Here is a 22,092-nt window from a genome sequence, read left to right as displayed (position 1 = left end):
TGCGCCTTAAATTGAAATCAGCAATGATTTAAATGGAAAAATTTCCATATTTTTTCACAATTTTCGTGAAATTGAATTGCAAGAGAGCTCTTTCACCTCCATAAAAGTTTTGACTTTACTCATGGTGATTTTTTAGGTGAATGAAAAATTTTAAGTTTTGAATTGTCCATAAATTTAATATTTTTCCCAACTTTTTAATCTTTTAATCTTACTATTTGCAATGAGGTAGGTGTATGAGCAAAATTTTTCACACTTATTAAAAATTAATTTTGCAAGGAAATTGATCGTAAGTTTTCTGTTCCCCTAATCTTGAATTTTCCAACCCGAGCCACAAAAAAACGTTTAAGAGATTGTTCATTTGATTTGATGTAACATTGACCTTGGTAAATCGTCAATCGCCAATCTTTTCATTGTATTTTTAATTTGTCATCAATTATAAGCCGCTATGAAATTATTTACCTCTGATTTATCCATCTCTTTGGAAAATGTTTTCGCAATAAATTTTCTTTCTCAGCATGAAAAATAATTTTCCTTAATTGTCAATGCTAGAGCAATAAATTAAAGCAGGTGTCAAGGGCTTTTGGGTTGCTATTTATGGCTTTTTCCCATAAAATTTCATGGTTAACAATGACGTTATCAAAATTGATGCTCAATCTGAGTCATTTCATGATTGATTCGCTGGTGTATCTTGTGGTGGCCATATTCCATCCAACATCAATCACTGTTTCTATATGCGAGGGGTGCAAAATAATTTTGATCCGCATGAGATACTTATGTAATTAGCTCGTAAATTCTCTAAAATTGACGTCGCTAATGACGTGACATTCAAACCTAATGGTTTTTTTATTTTAGGTCGTAAATGCATTCAAATCTGACATATCTTTTTCAATGTTCACACTCGCACTCGCGGAAGATCATGATTATTTGCCTTTTCTTGCTAAAATATCTTGAGTCTGAGATAAATTTTATGTGTAGGGTATAAGTCTGCATATTTTACCTTGAAATAACCAATGAAAATAAATAAACGATATGCATCACGACTATACATAGTATTTGGAACTTGCTTTCTTTTACTATGTGGCTGAATTTTGCAGCTTTTAGCTATTGCTCAGTTTCAAATAACCTCAGATATCACAAACTTAGGCATATGATATTGCATCTTTGATTAACTGCTATTAGGAATATTATAATTGATATTCTTCTCGTTACAGAATTCATTAATATCACGTGAGGAGTACTTGGCAAATCTTGGCCATTCTTTAGGGCTGAAAAAAGGAACCCACATTTGAACAAAGTTTCCACTGGTGCCTGACAAGTGAGTGCGACCAAAAGAAAGAAAAGGTGGAAAAATATTTTTGGCTTCCGACAATGATTTTTGATTCCGTTTATGTGGAATGAATTGAACGTGTCTTTGAATTGTGAGGAAATTTGGATAATATTAGGAAATACGATTTTATAGCCTGGCTAAAATGCTTCATGAATTACCCAAGAACATTCAAAAATTTCTTTTATCTTTTTAGCATGGATGTTTCATAAGGCATTTTGGTATATCTTTTAATTAAATTGATTGCTAATTATTACACATCTGTAAAGATAAATACAGGAAAAATTAATAAGGTGCTAAGTTAAACTTTCCTACAAAATTGTTCCGATTGCAATTTTAAAATCAACATCATTGCCCATTTTAAACATTTTATTCTAATGGTGATTGAGATAGCAATATCTCTACATTTTGTAGAGAAAACTATTTTTGATTCACTTTGAATTCAATTTGCAGTGTATCGAGTTCAATCTTTTTCGTTAATCAACGTTGTAACAAAGCAAAAAATTGCATTTTCATTCATTATTATATGATGGAATTGTTCTATTACATTGATTAAGGTACGGGTCAGGTCGTAACTGCAGATTTTCGTGCCTATCCACAATTATGATTCTCTCTTTCCGAAATCCGAGCTCTGTTCGAATCATATTTGGATTAGGTACAGCCTTCTCTAATGGTCTCATCCGCTCGTTCACTCAAATATTCACGATCAACACCCTCGACCTGCTGGCATGCCATTCCGTGCCACGGCTTCATCAGCATCGGCCTCCAACATTTCAATCGGCGTGTTATTTATTGACCCGCGCATTCCGAGGGGCGAAAGTGATTCCCTGAATTCGCTTCCCCCATGTATGTCTGTCGGTAGCATTTGTTTTCATTATCTCTTGCTCCATCCCCACCTGATTGCAATTAGAGATCCCTCCCTAAACCCCCTCCCAGCGCATTGTTGGAAAGGCAACCGTCAGTCAGACGCCCGCAACCCCATCACACAACCGCGCTCTTCCCATTCCGCTTTCCTCTAATCTCATCAACCAACGGGAAACCATTTTTTTTTCCTTATATTTTTAGCGATAAACTCGTGCTGATTTGGCATATCTGTCTAAATCCCACCATCCACGTGCAAGTTCTTTCAACTTTTATGCTGCAACTCCCCATACTGGATTCGAGAGCTAATCTAGTCGAAGTCATGCAGTACGGAAAAGAGAGGTGGAGTTTTCAAATATTCTTTTCGCAAAGGGTTTTCTCTGGGGTTTGTTCCGTAGCATCCCTTATGGGATTGGGCATCACCAAAAACCATTTTCAGAGTAGAATGATGGAGCCGAATGGTGTCTTTCAATTAAATTTAAGTAATCTCTGTGACTCTAATTATCTAAAATTACTTTACGACTATTAAATCTATTTTTTTATAAAAATGACTCTATATGAAAAAAGTCAACGCGTTTTTTAAATTCATATAATACGGTTTTAATACGCATTTGAAAGCAAAGTATTTATATTATTTACACGTATCATTTGAAATGTAGTTAATTTGATGGATGGGTGGTGAAGTAATGGACATTTTCCAATGGTTCTTTTCTTTCAAAAAGTATTTCTCTTATGGCTTTTTCCTCATGCTCATGTGTCTCATTGGGTGCTGAGAATAATCAAAAACCATTATTCGATCAGGTTTATTTTGCCAAAGGGTTCTGACATTCGATCAGCCTTCAATTTGCTAGCTTTCATTTATGCTTTGGAATTTTTCTGACGTCAAGTACCGCACGGAACGTAATCCCTTGGTACAAATTCCAATACCGTGTCATCTATTTTCCGTGGCTCTTTGAGCAAATTTAGCATATTGGTTAATGGATTCACTCATTTAATAGCAACAGGAAGGATAAAAATATATAATTTAGTTTATTCTCACTATATCGAATGAATGCGTTTCCCAAAGGAGTGATTTCCGGCTATTTATGACTCAATGAATCCCATATACCGATCTAATTGATAAAAATTAATAAATATTAATTAATCTTTTCACAAAGAAAAGACTGGTCAATTCTTTAGGTAAATGCCACCATAAACTACAATTTCCAATTTACTCAAAAATGGAAAATAATCGTTGATCACTGGTTTGGTAATTATTTATTTCAGAACATAGGTAGGAATTTAAGTACCTAGAATTGTATGGCAAAATGATCGATTGGAATATTTTATTTTTGAATCTTTTGCTACAGAATTTATTCGATAAACAAATGCATATTTTTGTTCACCTGCTATATTTATTCATTAAACAAATTATTTATTACAAATTAAAAATGGGTTCAGACATGACGGCAGTTCAACAAAAATACTATAAAACGAGAGGGAAATTTACCATTAGCATGTGGCGTATTGGTTTTCAGTGCCATATGCTACTGTTATGATCTAATTATTTCGTTTTTTACTGCCATCATGTCGAGTGAATATTTTGTTTTTCGTTGTGGGCATCGTGATTTCATCCAATTCTATAGTATGCATAATTAACCTAGCTAGGCAATCCTTTTTTATGAGCCTAAAGTCTGAGTAAACTAGAAAAGGCGAATTAATATTATTTATTGGGAATGAGAATAACTGGCAATGGAAGAAGGAAGAATTAATGAGTATAATTTCCCTGGTGAAGAGAGAAATCCAGCAAAAGAAAGTTCTACTCACAGAGGAAAATTTTGGCTTGAAAATTTGAACTTTTTAAATTTTGAATGGTTGACCTGCGCTTTAAGCATGAGTAAGCGTCATATTTTGCTTTATATTTTATAAATTTAAGTCCCGGAAAACCTCAATTTATTTCTTCGATTCAAAAACATCGCAACAAAAACATGGTCGCAAATCAAATATTTAAGTTTATTTAAGTTAATACTTAGTTGTTTTGATGCTATTCGGATAGTCCTAATGGAGAAAGAGTAAAACTAGATTCCCCAGCAATCAAGTTTAATTGATTTCTAATTCACTTGATGACGAAGAACAACGATCTCGTATCATTATGCATGAAATATCTAAAACGGAGGTATAAAGCTAACTCTAACCGAGTTATGAAAAACAAGCATCGAATTTACACTACCACCTGTAGATATTAGCTGCGGTATAAGTCTTCTCTTCTTCATTTGAGTGAAGGTTGAGACCATAGAAATCAGCAAGGCGACACGCATTTTACTTTAGGCGTAGTAGCATTTAATATAACGATTGCAGTAAGGCAATGTGGAATGCAAGGAGACACTATCCCAGTATCATCCCGAGAGGTTTGAGCATCTGTGATCTGAATCATTCGATTGTTGAACTTACAGAAATCTATGGATACTTGGTACTGTACTGATGCTTGTATCTATTGTCTTGTATCTATAGTCAGGTATTGAGTGATTTAGAGTTTATATTACATTTTGCTAAAAAAATATTCTCTCAGCTTGATCTGATACATGTTTCTTCTGATAAAGTAGGCTAAATCAAAATTATTTTCAATTTCACGAATATTGAATGTTGTGAATTAAAAGGGCACAGAAATCATCCAATTGTAATGGCACATTAAATTTATGATATAAAGCTCCCCATTGAGTTAGGCCGTATTTTTGCATATTACCGCTGGGCTTAAAAGGTATCCGAGGATTAAAAGCTCAGATTATGACACATTAAGTGGGCAGAAAGCCTTTTATTTTTTCAGAATCCGATTATTTTTCTGATAACCTACAATTCCTTCTAAACTCCCACACATCTGTTACCAGTATGAATGTGTCTCATGAGGACGCGAAGGGTTTGCATGAATTGTGCTTCACCGTGTTCGGGTTATTATATTTTATCATCTTACAGCTCTTTCACTCCCTCAATAACCATGAAATAATAAGCTCAAATATCGTAAACCTGGAGGCTTTAGTTCTGGATACCTGTATCCGTTCCTGTCCCCGAGAAAATTTTTAAATTGAAATACTTTTGCAAATTTGACTAATGAACTTTTTTTAAGAGCACTGCACACTCAATGCCTAATTTCTGATAATGGTGATCATCTAATTGTTAGGAGGTGCATATTTTTTTCATGGCTGGTGATTGGGGTATTTTTTTATGGTACTGGAAAATTCGTTTTCAATTTTATCTTCATAAAAAGGTGCTTGGTTTTACCCAATTGACCAAAACATTCATTTATAAAAGGCTAATGTCAATCTATATCCAAAATATGTCCTGGATCTAAAATTTCAGCTCCAAATTACCCTAATGAGTAATTCAAAGCGTAGTCGTAAAGCATATTCAATCCCAAATTATTCAGCACTAACATAAAAAATAGGTGACTATGCGAAATGAAAGTGGAGAAAAATTCCAAAATCATGAAATTTCCAGAACATAGAAATTAACAGTGGTTTTTATTTATTCATGAATGCTGGTGCTGATCAGGTGAAACGAATCCTAGAGGATATGAGTTATTTATTTAATTTTCCTTGAGGTAATGAATTGCTTGAGTGATTCATTACCTCAAGGAACCTATTTTCAAATCTGGAAAACCAAATTATTTATAAATTGAAGTAAAGTGCCTTAAACTTTGATTCAAGATTTGCATTTGTTTGTAATTCACTGGAAAACAACTTTTTAAGCTGTTCTTAATAGCCAGGCGCCATCAAAATTTCCTTTGGAGGTTATAGGGCTTTGCAGTTTTAGATCTTTTCAGTTGAGCTATTGTGATAAGTAAATACGTCCCAAAGGGTGGACAGTTCTGCTCATTATCTACCTTTGCTGCACGTTATGATACAATATTAGAGTAAGGGATGAATTTGTTCACGGTCTAATATATATATTTTCAATTGTTTTATGTAATGCTTACATCAATCACAATTTCTTTGCACTGAGCGAACAATCTCTCCAACCTGTCCTCTATCACTTTGTCTCCAGCTACATTTGGTGAAACATAATCATTAAAAATAATGGAGAGCCTTAAGTCTTAGGCTTATTATATTATTCTACTTTAATTATAATAATCTATTGTAACATCAAAGTTACTTCAGGCTAAATTCATGTCGACGGAGCTTGCTAACAGTAACTCTACCAAACTTCAAAAATAGATAATTTTAACACAATAAGGCGGCTCAGGCTCCTGCAAATGGAAATGTTTCGTGCAGAAAATAAACCGAAAACAAATATCATATTCTAAATTCCTTAAAATTTTTTGCTATGAATAACGTTTTCTGAAATTCATTAATTGCAATGAAATTTTAATATTTCTCTCTCGTTTTCAAATTCCGTCTGATATTTCTCATCATTTAAGGCATTATAAAACCCTTTTTACGTACACCTAGGGTATTATTTGTTTTTAGGATTACCGAAAAGTTCATTCTTGGATTAGACTTATTTATTACGATCCTGTGGTCATAATTTCCATGGTATTTACTCAGTTATTACCATTAGGTACGCCTTCAATATTAAGGATATATTACACAATTTTTAAAACACAAGGCAACTCTCTTGTTCATGTTTTGAAATATTAATTTTTGTAACTTTGTGGATTACGTTTTCAATTCGTAAACACCACTATTTTAAAACACACGATATAAATTTACCGGAAGATTCATAAGTGGTGATGAGCAGGAGAGCACTAGAACAAGTGTTCATCCGTCCGTCAAACGTGCATTCACTCGTGGTCCATGTCGATTTTATAGTGTAATCCAGGCTTTTATCTGCATCGGGTTTTCTTTCAGCCTACTCTCCTATTTCTCACTTTAATTGCGTAAATGAGGGTGGTTTTTTCCCTCCTCCACATCCCGAAATTATGGCGTAGTACCTAATGCATTACATGGCAGAGATGGAGCTCCATATTTAACGTTGGCCTTATTCGAATAAGCGAAATTTAAGAAATTTTCATCATGCTGGTCCATACATTTGGCCTACATACAAAAATAAATAAAATTTTAAATATTTATTGAGATAAATTGAGGAATGACAGCGTTTTCTGATGAGTATGATGATGCACATTGGAGAATAAAAATTGTGAATGGAGAAAGAAATATGCTAATGTATAAAAACCATGCAACGAAAACTTTCATAGGTCCGCTGAGTGATCAGTCAACTTTCAATCATGTTCCAAATAAAAGCGAATTACTTGATAGAAAATGAAAGAAAGAGACTTTTTTCCTTAATGCTGTCAATTTTCCCTGGCAGTTATTCTAATTGAAATTACATCTACGAAATGGCCTTTTGCTGGCTTGTAGCAATCAATTTCAATAATCATTGTGTACAAAAATTTAAAATAAGAAATAACACCTTGCTAAGCAGCACTAGTTTAATCAACTTTTAAATGAAGGTATTATAAAATTACTCTTCAAATAGCATGAAAAATTCACTGGGGCGATAAAATTCCCTTAAGTTCAAAGAAAATTTAAGATACATCAAGAAAAAGAAAGCCCCGAGTTATGAAAGGGGAGATGGTACGCATTCTGCGGAAAATTTGAAGGAACTGAAAGCGAACATTACTTCTCTTTGATGCGAAATTGATTTTCATCGTTTCAGAGGGGATGTGTAATTTTATTACTTAACTTTATTTTATTACACTTCTTGAAGAGAATAATTATTTCTCATCATTTCCCTCTCCCGTTTCTGTTGCTCGAGCTAAATGAAGCTTAAAATAGTTGTTCCTTATCTGGAACGCTATAAATATCATCAGACTTGTAACAGACCCGTGGAGTTTTAATCCCGTTGTCTTGTTATATTTACGAGGAGGTGCATTTCCTGAATCTCTTCTCATTCTTACTTATCTGGATGCAGAAAAAACTTTAGTCTTCTCTCCTACTCGCAGGGAGACAGTCCCAGAATACAGGCCGAAATTTGCCGTAGATCATATCCTCCGGGGCACGTAAAATTGGTTTTTAAAATTAATCTTGCCGTTTTAAACTTCAAAAGGTTGCTTAGAGTTACACTAGTTTAACTCCATTTCCTTTTTTCCTGATAGGTCTTTTATCATCACAAAAAAAACGTACGTTTTTTCGATTATCACTCTGAGATGTTAAGCCAAGAAGACATATTTCAGTTCAATATCGTCCAGCCAACCTATGTGTATATCCCATTCATATATAATGCTTAAAATTTAAAGATAAAATAATTCTTGGAGTATAGGTAAAATGTAATGTAATGTGTAATGTATCTTACATTTGTCCTATACTCCAAGAATTATTCTATCGTTAATTAAATGAGGTCAGGATAACAGGGAAAAAATAAAAATTAAATGAATAACTTGTGAGAATTTTTACGCTACGTCCTTGGAAAACACCACAGAGCAATTATAACGCATTTTAAATATTTATTATTTTGAATGAAAAAATGATATGACTGTACGACTATGGCACTGCTAATTTTCAAAATTTGATGAAATCCTGCAGGCGAAAGCCGTCAGCGTTCTTTGTGCCTTATTACTCATCCCGCTTTAACATAAAGCTAATTAATTATCAGAGACCATGGTATGGCATCTTGCTTAGGAATTGAATGCATTATTGTAATACCTGTTGTAGATGTTAAATATAGTGGGATTATTTACTAATATATAGTAACTATGTACAATCTTTCCTTGGAATCACTGATATGCATCACTTGCTTTCGCTTCAAAATATATTTGTATATTTCTCAGGGTTTCGCGTGAAATTTTATTATTTGCATTCCCTTTTGTTTAATTATATTGTTTATTTAAGCGTAAGCGAGTGATGAATTTTAATTCACCGAAAAAAATTTGCTTACTATTAAACCAAGCAAGCAACCAAAAAAATTTGTTTACCAACAAAATAAATTAAAATGATGGATGTGATGTATGAAATAGGATCAAATACTTAAAATACAGCACAACATAACTAAATGTATCCTTACTCTTTCAAAACCTATTTTTACTAATTCTATAACAATTTTTTGGGAAGCTGATGTTTTTAATATTCATTACGCTAACAGTAGATCTATATTTACACGGCTGCAACTACAATTTTCTCAATCATGAGTCTAATGAAATTAAAGTTCTTCATTTCAGTTAAATTAAGGTATTCAAATGGCTCAAAACATAAAATACCTTATTATTTGAACATACTACTGTAAAAAGTATGCTTAGTATAGAATCTAATAGTTTCTTGAAATATTATTGGAGAGGAAATGAGCCAAATCTATTTTTTGAGTCTATAATTTCAGAAAATATATTCAAAGAGAAAACGGGAGACATCGGATACAATCACATGTCTTTCCTAACCCTCGGGAGATGACGTATGTTTTTTTCAGTGTATATTTTAGGGGTGAGGACTCTAAGAAGAAGATTTCCGTTTTTTCTATCACCACAGGGCGGAGAAATATTCCGAACCATTCGTTCCAGCATCCACAGCAACTTGCTCAGCCTTGACAAAAGGGACGTACGTCGTTCAACCAATCGTCTTTCGTCGGGTAAATCTGTAAAGGATGTAAACGGAAGGAAGGGGAACTTCTTCTCGAGAGTTCTCGGCTTCGCAAATCTCCCATGTTCTCCCACTTTCGCCTTCCTTCCTTGTAGCCTTTCGCCCAGACTTTGTGACTTCCGAGCCCTCCTCGTGTCGCTCCCAGCATCTCCGCAACTCATCCCATTCCCTCCCTATGGACCAGACTCCGCATTCTTTGGCTCCATCATGCCTCGTCGCTTCCCCGGGAATCAACAAAAGACTCGTCATCCGCACTCCCTGAATTCATCCCTGCGGTTTCTCCCCTCTAACGAATGACTTTCTCCATATACATCGCAGAAGATTACGGCATAATAGCTCCTTGTGTATGCCCAACAGCCTAAATGTCTGGAAAATACTTCATTTCGGTTTTCTTTCACTGCCAACCGATTTTCTAGGTACTATATTAAAAGTTCCGAGGCATTTTTGCTAATTTTTCAGTAGGTTGTGGAAAAATTAGGTCTTAAAAAAACTAAAGGTACATATTCAAAAACTTTAGAAAATCCTTATTATTATCCTTCACCTTTTAAATGTATTACTTGAAAAAGTTGTAGTAGTGAGTTAATTTTTATAATTAAAAGAGAATAGTTAACGTTGAAAAATAAAAGGAATATTGACTATAGAATGGTTAGTGAACTATCAGCATCTAAGGGTGACATTGCATGAGAACTCCTGGAACTTTTCGCGAGAGATAGGAGGAGCGCGATACCTCTCCCTAGCACTCTTAAGGGTTAATTTTAGCCATCGTTTCTCACAGTAAACTGTAATGTACTTTTGATGTTCCTCGCTGCCGGAATGTCAGTATTCTTTGGAAATTCCGTTTCTTGGTCATCAGCAACATCTCAATATTTTACTAAAACAATACCGTTATTAGTCAGAGTGAAATATTTAGGCAGAAATACTTATATTCAGAATTCCCATTCCCAAATTCAATTATCAGAAGTTAGATGAAGGTTTTTCATATGCTAGAAAACACCTAAAAATTTCCTGCTTTCTGGATAGTTTCGGTGCAATGTGGTTCTTGTATCTTACCAGCCTAAGTTATATTAGTAATTTGATTTATTGCTTCTCCCAGTAATTTTGAGCCTCTGCGCTGCATAAATTATATAATTCTCTGGAAATTTATTAACCTCTTCATCAACAACGGGATACATGCTGAATGTCATATTCAAGGTAAAAATTTTTCGATATCTAGATGTTGTTAATTTCCTGTATTAATGAGTTTATGTGAAAGATATCGGCAGTTATTTAGGCTTAATGTAAATCCTGCTATATCGGTAGGAATTCATAGTTTGAAGAACTTAAGCTTTAATATTGTCATGTGATATAATTAGCAGTCACCTATTACTATCTCTTAAACTTTCTCAAGGCTAGTCTCACCCAAGCACAAGAAGACTAGAGCTATTCTTGATGTAGACTCAAATAGGTAGACCGCGGAGGCTGCTAATAAAATCTATTCAACAGTTAATTACTTTAATGGATGTTAACAATGAAAGCCATCGTATATTTTTTTAAATTTTCAAAATTTTAAAAGTTTTAAATGAGTTTTGAAAGCACATAAAACTCTATAACCGGATAAAGGTCAAATTAAATTATTGTTATTGAATGATGACGCGTCACGAAAGTAAATAAAATAATTTTGAACTCACCTTCTTTAATTCTGCAATAATACTGGTATTTATTGTTAAAATAAGGCCAAGCTCATTGCTTCAGCAGTAATATGTATTAAAATTTTAATGCTTCTGGAGAGCTAAATACTCTAACATTGTTACCTTATTTGGCTAAAATGTCTATTAACATATAGGTTGAATTTTTATTCTTCTTCTGTCCGTATTATCAATTTTAGCTTTTCATTTTACTTTTCTTTTTCACCTTTTTGTTTCAATACAATTCATAAATATTTATGTATCTGCAATATTGATATTTGTCTCTTAAACTTAGGCATTTAGTGCTATAATTAATCGCATAACTTGAATGCTAGGAATAAATGTAAAAAAGTTTAACACGGAAAGGCGCGTTGCATATTGTAAAATCCGAAAATCCAAGGGTGATGGAGTGGAATTTTTCCAATATAAAATAAACCATTGCATTTTACTACGAAATTTTCGGTAAACGTGGAGAATTGCAAGTTTTATTCATACGGAAAAATCCCACTCCATCACGCTTGGTTCTTCGGATTAAATTGGTAACGCTAGCATGGCAGTCTAGCAAAACTATTTTAAAGCAAGTGTGAAGTACCAAATAGTCTCCATCAACATTTTTTTAAATATGAAGTGTTTGAAGTCCCGTGTTACCCCGTCGTACTTCACCAACAAGTCCAAAGCTTCACCACCAGCGGCTTTCCTTGCTATCCATGCAGCGAAGACAATGTGCGTGCTTTAACTATTAATCATCGTGGAAAATAGCAAGTGTGTATTTAAATTTGTTCTTTATATTTGGATTATATAAAGGGTTCCATTCACACAAAAATTAAATACGTTATCCCGTTTCAAGGGCAATAAATATTTAGTGAAGAGTTCTCGGGATCGCCACCGGGTCAGGACCTGCATAACTGCCTTATTAACTGCCCTATATACGACAGTTATGCACTTCCTGACCCGGTGGCGATCCCGAGAACTCTTCACTTACTCTATTCGCCGGGAAAGAACGAAATCTTTCTTCACCTACCTCTACGGCGTTAAAGACTTCCGAAAATCGAAGTGCCCAATTTCGGACTCTCCTGAGGCGTAAGACGGCAATGGTGATTATTCCAATTTGATCTGAAATTGGTTAGTGTGGCAAACGTTTTCTGTATATTTATGTAAAAAAAATCGGAATCCTTATTATAGCTTTGATAAAAATATTACACTTGGCAGTTTTTAAACGAAATATTCGCCCCTCCTCGCTCTCCTGAAGACCTGACTTCTACTGACAAATACTACGAAGAATAATGTTTATTTTGAAAATATTGAAGCAAAAATATCAGAATTTTTACGACGAACAATTAATTAAATTAAAAGTCTTTTATTTTTATCCATAATCAGCCAGAAATGAAACCTAGTAAAATGCACATGGTTTGTTGATATTACTTAATGTTTAATATGACTTTAGAAAAATATTTTCTTACTACATTGTTATCTTTCTTTAATGAATCCTTGCGAAAGACTGCTCGGAATGGTAAATTATAGACGAAAAGTCACTGTATCAAAATATAGCTCGCTAGATGAGTTTTTAAATTTTCTAACTCTTTTGGCGTGTGAAATTTCACTCATGACTACGTAATAACGCATATTACCTACAATTACCATAACGCATTTATATATACATCAAAGCCTTTCAAAATTCCAACGATGGTAACTGACATATATTAGAACCTTCGTAAACAGATTTTGGCTCCTTATTTGGAAAAGAATTTACTTTTAAAGGTTTTTATATCTAGTTTAATTATGCAATCTCTTGTTTCATTTAGCAGAATACGTCCTCTGAAAACTTCATAAATAACCCAAGAAGTGTCCAAAGCACTTACTTCTGGGACTTTTATCCCTCCAAATATATCCGCTCATACGGTTTCACGTTCAGTCAGTCTTCAATCACTTCCACTCACGTTGGTGGAAAATAACTTGCCCCATATAGCATTATAGTGTAGAAGCAGGTGTGTATTTTATGTATCGAATCGTTGTCATCTTTAAGATGCTTGAGAGTGCAACAGAGTAATCAAGTATTCCCACGCATCGGTATACTGACTCTACCGCGAGTAATCGAGTTATGCACCTATGAGCCGTGTCAGCACACGTTTGAGCGAACTGAAATAGTCGAGAGGCACTCAGGACTTCCAGACTTCTTATCCTCCGTCGTTGGCTGCTGGATGAAAGAGGAGAGAATCCATAAATTTCCACGGCTGGCCAGTCTTACACAAAACAACGCCCAGGAACACGAGGAGATGTTGTTATTTTTTTAATCCAGATGAATGGAAGAAGCTGAAAGATACCATGGGGGTTGTGAGTGGAGTGTTAGGTGCAAATGAATCCGCGAGATAAAGGCTACAACGCCGCGGAAGGAAGACATTATCCACGGAATGAAAATATGAGCACGTTATCCAAGTCATTAATTCGTTTCATTTAGCGGCTGCGCAACTTGAAAAGAATGATGAATTAACTCAGACCTTTACAATAGAGAATCAACATAGGCTTAAAACTGAAGAAACAACTGAATGGATAGAATAAGTAGAAAGATTACACAGGGATTTGAGACATTCCCCATGCTCAATTTCATAGCTTTTAAAGAATTGATACAATCATATCTTTCATAACTTCCTTCCATTGACTAATTTCGATTTCACTTATTTCCAACGAGAGCTCTATGGAAACATTTGTAAAGTCGAGGTGTAAATTCTAGAACATTATGATAGATTCGAATGTTTTGACAAAAGAAAACATTTGCTACTTTTCCATGGTGACATTTTTTTACGCATACAAGCTGTATATTTTTCTTAAAAATATGGGAATCCCACTAGTTGTCATGAAATACAAGCGCGTTGCTAGATAAGTTAAAATATGTATTTGGAAATTTTATAATTTTTTTTAGTATTTCCGTATTGGTTCTTCCACGCTTTATGTGCAATTAAATTTCATGTTTAGATTATGAATTCCATTATCATACATTTTATATGACATTGCTCCAAGTCTCGTTCATTTTGATGTGCCAGTGACGGGGCAGGTATGTATTTTATGTATCGAATCGTTGTCACCTTTAAGATGCTTGAGAGTGCCACAGAGTTCTCATTATAATTAATTAATCATAATAAACGTTAAGTAAAGGCAATATAATATTTTCTTAATTAAACTGAGCATTATTACCTATTATAAAATTTAAACGCATGTTTTTTTTTTTTTTTTGTTTTTTTTTCGATAATTTATACATTATTCTCAGTCATCATGTTCTAATTTGCTTTTTCGTTATTGTTTTACGAAAGACAAATATTTTGAGTGTTGCTTCTTCGGAATAAATTCCAAGAATGGGCATATTTAAAATTTGAGAACGTTTGATCGATTAATTTGAACATCGATTGAAAACAAATTCATGAGTAACCAGATACGGGAGCGTGCGTAAATTCTACCTTTGAAAAATAAATACTATAGTGTACTCATGTATTGGCATGGGCAAGGCTGAAATATTCGTTCACTAATTTCAAGGATATCGATCTTTTAAATTTAATTTTACAGGTGAATAAATAAATAAAATGGATTCATAACTTTTGCTGATTTACTTCTGGCAGCTGGTTTTGAAGAGACTTTGCTTGGCATTGGCTGCTTAAAGATTTCTGTGAACATTGACTACTTCTCACATACAAGTAATAGACTAAATCTAAATTTTGCGATAAATAATAAAGGGAAACAGGTCAGAGGCACTTGATTAAGAATAAAAAGTAACTAAGGCGTGAAAATTGACGATAAAGGGAAGTGATGGACCTTTTTCACTGTAAATGTGTGGAAGATGTAACTGGTATTCGAGGTAGCGTAATAAATCGACTTTCATAAAGATAAGCTCCTAAAATTTGGATTGATCACTTCAAAAAAGTGCCAAATTTTTAAAATTTATAACTTTAAATTAATCATTTGTATACTACCGTTAATAAATAAGTGTTTGAACGGTCGCAGAATTAATTTATTATAAATTCAAGATTGCCACTTGGAGAAAAAAGATCTCCTCGCTGACTTTTACTCTGCAACTCGCTGACTTATACTCTATGCTACAAGTGCACGTACCTACATGATCATAAATTCGATCCAAGTTTCAACTTTAAGACGTAACCTCCATAGTATTAGGCTATTATTATATACATTACATTTGGCGCCCTTATGCAATAAAATGGAACAAAACCCTAACTAAGGAGAATAAATGTGTCTTTAGTAGGGAATTAATCTCTCCTTAGCATAAGAGTAAAGTTGATTTTATACTTCCAGCATTTCAAAGATTCTTTAGTATAGCTTGCACTTGAGTGTTTCTGCTCCGTGTTGGACGCAAGATTTTTCAATATTATTGGCAAAACTACAAATATCCCCATTTAAATCTCACGTTACAGTTTCTTTAGAGCGTTAGAAAGAACTAGGTTTCTCCGCTGAAGTGACTTTGCATGATAAAATTTTCAAATAACTTTACAATTTTATGCCTATATAATTATTTCTATATGTATTCATAAAAAACGAACTTTGCGTTTTGATTAAGATTGCTATATCTGAATAGATTAGAATCGGATTTTTATGACCTTGAAATATTTTTTTCTATTGTAAAATATATAAAATAGCGAAGGCATTAAATATTAAGCCAACTAATATTAATATTTTCCTCTTGAATATGTATAATCACGAAAATGATGAATGAATTCCTTGATTAAATTGCACTAATTGAGAAGATAGTGCCAAATTATCCATTAATTCTATTAGTTAAATACAAATTAGACCCACGACATTAATAGGGTCAGTGTGTGGCTTTGATGTAGCTGCTTACAAAGACAGTGCACATAGAAATATGACCCGAAGAAATAATAAAGGATCAAATAATGGGGATGAAATTGAACAGTAAAAAGTGTGCCGCAAAGTCAACATTAAGCTCTTGGAAAAGGGGATATGAAAAATTTGCTTCCACTTTGAGAAAAAATTTATTCAATCCCTCGCCTTTTCTGTTTTCCTTTTACGGCATAAGGAATTTAAAACGACAGCGTGGAAAATGACCTACTTAAGGACGCTTTCGGTGGGACTTAATACTTTAGATGTGCTAAATATGCCTAAATGGAAGCTAAAGTGTATTTTGGGTTAGGTGAAAGATTTTCATCTCTTTAAATGCCTTTTCATTTTTATCAACTTTAAAAATGGGTAAGAAAGTAATAGACAGATATTTTTAGAGTGGTGCGTCGGCATTACGTTTTCAAAAACGGAAAAATACATGGTCTACATTTTCAACTTTTTGCTTGAACTGCTCTGGAGAATACCAAATAATTGAAATTTTATTTAATTAAGAATTAATAATGGCTTCATTTGCGTTCTAAATATTCTATTAATTACATCTGAATACTAACGTAATCTGCATTTAAAAATTGGTCATATTTATATCACATTCGAACTTAAATGGATGGATTTTGCAAGACTTATATCGTTAACATACATTGCACTTAAACTGGCGGTGACATTTATGGAAAAAGTACGATATTAAATTAATAACATTGATTTGTACAGGCATTTTTTACTACGGCATCTGATGCCTTGATTATCTAGTCTCACGTTATATGAAATTTGTCATAAAATGTCAATGGTGTAGAATAGGTAATATAATTTGTTGTCATTTCAATCTTTCTTGGCAATTGCCGGCCTCGGTGGCGGCGGGGTAACGTCTTCGCCTGCCAAACAAGAGGTCGCGGGTTCGAGTCCCGCCTGGGTAGGTTTCCCCGGTCCAGGGCATGGTTGTTTGTGTACGTTTACTGTTACATACGTTGAACACCCCGGTGTAAAATGGCCAATGAGAGCTGTATCCGGTGGTTTTAGAATAAAATAAAATAAATAAATAAAAATAAAAAATATGGCTTGGCGTGCTTATAAGGAATAGCACAAAGAATCCCTTTAAACCTGTACTTATGTGTTACTTAATACAAAGTGAGCATACATATAAGCATATAAGCGAGCAGTTTTCTTTCTTTAGTAGAGTAAACATAAATTTGCCGTGAAGAGAGTTATATTTTTCTTAGGCTGTAACTCCATCTCAGCTTCATTGATCGATGACCTTTCATATTAGTGAGCATTTCAGATCGGTACTTTTCTTCATTTCGCACCCGCACGTCTCATAGAAATTGTAGGCCCTTCATTCGGAACTCCATTAGTTTCCAAGAGATCAGTGGAGTAGGAATCGGTAACAGGCAGCCTAACAGCTCCCGTTTTGAATAAGAGAGATGGTTGAAAGGCACAAGGCTAAAAGGTATTTTTGACGAATCCTGATGGATTTTAATAAAACCAAAATCAAATAAAAATTTAAAACGGACGCAAAACTTGCAGTGATTCCAGCTGGAATGTCAAGAACAGAAATACGTTCAGTGGCCAGCGAAGAAACGTGAATAAATTTAAATCACCTCTCTCTTTTTAAGCCTGTCTATTAATAGCATGATGTTGACAGGCAATAGGAGGAGAAAACTTAATTGATATTCTTGTTACACTGAATTCAAGGTATCCAGGAATCTAATGTGGAATTTTAGCACCTGGAATTTAAAGAAACTGTTAGATATTCCGTATGCTTTTGGCGAGTAAAATAAGGCTTGCAAGACTTAAACGTACTTGTCTATTAACCAATTAGGTACTTTATGGAGTGAAAAATTATTTAACATTCAAAAAAGCAAATTTTCGAATAAAATTTGAAGATAGTGTGTGGCAATTTAAAGTATTGATTCTGACAGCATCATAATCATACAATATAGTAAATGCGGGATCGCCTAGGTGTACTATTTCAATGCAAATATACGTAATTTTTAAAAGATATATTGTTAAACAGAGCTTAAAACGATAGACTGTAATTAATGCTATATTTTGCTCATTTTCATGTAAATCTCTGATAATACCAAAGAATATGCGAATTTCATGTTACAGAACTTAAAACTTTAAGACATTGGAAACTCAATAATACGGCTATTTCTATTTTATTCAAATGTTTTTGGAAGTTTGCAAAAAAATATTTAATTCTGTGTGTATTGCATATAACACACATGCATGTTTTTATTTTTCGTAGAAGTTTTAATTTCATCTAAAGTTGAGGTTTGCTAGGAATTGGATCTGTTTCTTTGAGGAAGCTTCGGGCCAAGTTCTGAAATCAGTAGAATTTCCGCGTGTATATAAAATTTAACCTATTGGCTAAGGGCATAATGATGGGTTTCAGTCATGTTGCAAAAACACACAAATCAACTAGGTATTAACACCCCAGGAAAATATTTATTGTATTCTTGTCCAAGAATTTAAATACAGGAATGATTTTCATGGCTAGTGTCCTTTTTAATGCCAAACTATTTCTTTTCTATATTTATGTTTAAAAATCATCGAGATCAAATAACTTCAAAATTTTTAGCCTGAGAATTTATGTGGTAAGCCATTAATTAACATCTTGTAGTAAAAGTTTCCATTCAATTACACAGTCACTTTACAAGTTAACAAAAGCTAATTTAATTAAAACATGGATAGAAATTTAAACTGAAATTGAGTTGAAATTGGATTATTTGTATCTATAATCAGTGCTTTTTCCTCGTACATCACAACGTATAGAGTCCTACTGCAAGAAAAATGAATTATGTGAATAGATAGGCATTTTATCATTGACTGAGGCTCTTCTCCCAGAGTCTAAAAAACCTTATCGTGAATTGAATGATCTACTTTAGCGTGTTTGCATGTATTTCGCTTCCTAGTACAGCTCAGATTAAGATATTAGTGTACGCAGTCATAGGATTGAATGAGTTCATTCGGTTTTTTTAAACCACTAAATCAATTTCTTTGGCAAGGTTTGCAGGCAATGGTTAATGCCCTACTCCAGTAAATACGTTGAGTATCCTTTGGGATGGGTTGAGTATCCTCCAGCGCACTAGCCGACTTTCATCAACGTAACTCTTAAGCCGGTACTTATAATAATTTTTTCTGAGAGTAGCTAAAATAATTAATGGCAATATTTGGAGAAGGTCCACCTTTAATGTGTTTTCGTGCTTTTCCTCAAAGCGCTTTCATTCATAATTTTCATTTGTGCGAAACTTGATTCAAGCGCTTTTATCAGTAGATACTATATGTTTAAAATATTTTTTTGGCTATTTTCGAAACTACGTGATGATACAATGACCCAATGTAGAAGTCAATAAGGTACTTAAATGCAACCCCAATATATTTCGAGAAGCCAAAGTAATTTATAGAAATATTATAATTTTAACGCCAAAAATTATTTATGTACGGCAAATAAACTCGGGCTGAATAATGTATTACATCTAAAATAGACGAATGGATACTTTTGGTCCCTAGGTTCTTCTTAAAGTTTCGCCATGTAAGTCAATAGACTTAAGTGAAGGGGATTTTTAACGCACAGGTTATTGCGATTGAGTAAGTACACTTTAAGAGAGAAGATAAAAAGGAAAATATAACATTTTTTATATAAATGAAGCAATAATTTTAGCCGTACATATTCGGATTGCTATGTCTCAAATTCAAAACCGGCGCGCCGCGTGGGTGACGGAGATTTTTCAGAGATTTTCGGATCTCTGCTTATGCACTTCGTGAAGGGCATTTCAAGTTAAGCACGCCGTCAGACGAACGGTACATTATGACGCGTCTTTGCGTCTTTCATTAAGAGCATACTAATGAAGCTGAGTCTCTATCCTTCTAACTTACCCTACGGAGCAAAATACCCTAGCCGTAAGTCACTTAGTAATTTAATGATCGTTTGTAAACAAATGTGCGATTGCATCAAGTTTTTTTAATATTTTATTTTTTGATATTTTTAAAATCTGAATTACCAACTGATGATAGAATTAAAAAAAGTATAATATGACCCACGACGCAATTGATAACTTATGCTTCATATATTAAAGTACAAACCGGTATGGTAGATTGCGTACTTTCAAAAACAAGATTAAGATAAATGATATCACATCCCATACTATGCACCTTTGGAATTTTTATCTATGAAATGCGTAGCTTAACTTTGAATTTGAACTTATATATTATTTTGGGAAGCTGTTTATATCCTTTATGTATTTTTTAGGCTAAAATCGGTAACATCGAGAGAATTTGTCGGAAATAAAAACTCTATAACGTGATGAAGAATATCTTCTTCACAATCATCGCTTCCATAAGTTTAGGTGTCAAGAGATAAATTGGTGTGTTTTCACTTGCCTCCGATTGCTGTAAATGCCAGCAGCGCAATGAGTTGCACACCCGCGGCGCGGAGACCGCCCGTCGCCGGATCCCACACCCGGCGCCGTGGTGCCGCTCTTCTCCTCTCGCCCGCTCCTCTTCCCACGACACCCGCCAGTTCCCGCATCCGTATCCCTTCACTCGGCATCTTCCTCACAGAGCAACCAATGTCACCGCTTCCCTTGATATAACTTTTCCTTATTTTCCCCACAGCAGCCCTTCCACTTATCCTACCGTTTTTTCCTTCCTCTTCGTTGCGGAGGAGTAAGAAAGTCTTCGAAGCACTTGGGATAAGTTTGTTTTTCCGCCAACTTCACTGTATTTATTCACTTCCTACGTTGCTTCCTCTGCCCTTTTTTGGTGACAGGTAAACGGGAGGTTAGCGATAACAGCCGTTTACGTCCAAGAAAAAATAAGAATCGAGGAATTCGAAACTTTTTTACGAGTTGTTTCCTTTTTTCAAAACTCAGTAGTTATTTATTTTTATTTTTTTTTAGCCGTGTGCTTCCTCGAATGACTCTTCCGATGGAAAGCTGTGTTTATAATCCGTTCTGAAGCGAAGTTGATGTTGTGCCAGCCGTTTACTTTCCGTGAGTTTTCACCGACCGTCCTCTACGGGACGGTGTATCGGAGCCGCAGCATCCAAGCGACGACCACATCTGACGAGCGTTGCGCGGGATACTGTGGAGACGGACGCCGTTCGCCTCCCTTAGTTGCCTCTGACTCCGTGGAGGGCGCCGTGGCGAGTGTGTGGCTCCGGCGGGGTCACGCTGATGCTGCGGAGGGGAAGGAGATGGTAGTTTAGAGAGAGGGATGCTGGAGGGAGAGAAGGCAGTGTATCCTGGGAAGGGAGATCACCCGGGAATCAAAATGCCTTAGTGTGAGGTCTACTCTCAAGGATAAAAGCAGGAAGAAGTGTCGGTGACGACAATTAAAGAATGCGGAATCGGATCTATGTGTTTTAACACAAACACTTCTCTCGAAGTTGTTTCATTTGTTTATTTTATGAAAAGATTCATTTAAAACCTCACATTTACATTGAAACATCTTGATTTATCGGGCGTGTTTTTCACATTAGCCCATGGTGATTTATTTTTAATCTTTTATCGGGTTATTTATATGGATTTCGGTTTGTTTATATGGATCTCGAGTTCTTGTTGCACTAAAATTATTTCTTCGGTTTTCTAATTATGTTTTATGTGTGCTCTCAGCCACTTTTTTAGTATGAGATTGATTGTTAGCAGCCATTCTTTTTTAGTTCGTATGTATGAGTGAGTGAGAAGCCAAGGGTTACAAGTGATTTCTTTGTTATAAACAGAGTTAGGTATAGAAATTAGGTATAGAAAACAAACGATATCAATTAGATGTTTAGTAATGCATTTGATTTTCCACTCGTCGTCAACACAGAACAAACTCAATCGTAACCCTAGGCAACCAAGTTTTTACTACG

At 34.5% G+C, this 22,092-nt stretch overlaps 1 protein-coding gene across 1 annotated transcript in view; it reads right to left on the bottom strand.

The window, feature by feature from the left end:
• LOC124157143 overlaps nucleotides 1-21,376 on the bottom strand; it is a 151,449-nt gene extending 130,073 nt beyond the window's left edge. Inside the window, exon 1 of the mRNA XM_046531642.1 lies at nucleotides 20,622-21,376. Coding sequence (XP_046387598.1) covers nucleotides 20,622-20,790 — 169 coding nt within the window. The 5' untranslated portion in view covers nucleotides 20,791-21,376. The remainder of the gene's footprint in view (nucleotides 1-20,621) is intronic.
• Between the last annotated feature and the right edge of the window lie 716 nt (nucleotides 21,377-22,092).

Source organism: Ischnura elegans, chromosome 4 (assembly GCF_921293095.1).
Source record: "Ischnura elegans chromosome 4, ioIscEleg1.1, whole genome shotgun sequence".
NCBI lineage: Eukaryota > Metazoa > Arthropoda > Insecta > Odonata > Coenagrionidae > Ischnura > Ischnura elegans.
The sequence above is the reverse complement of the archived record's forward strand: the minus strand, read 5'-3'. Positions and strand labels throughout refer to the sequence as shown.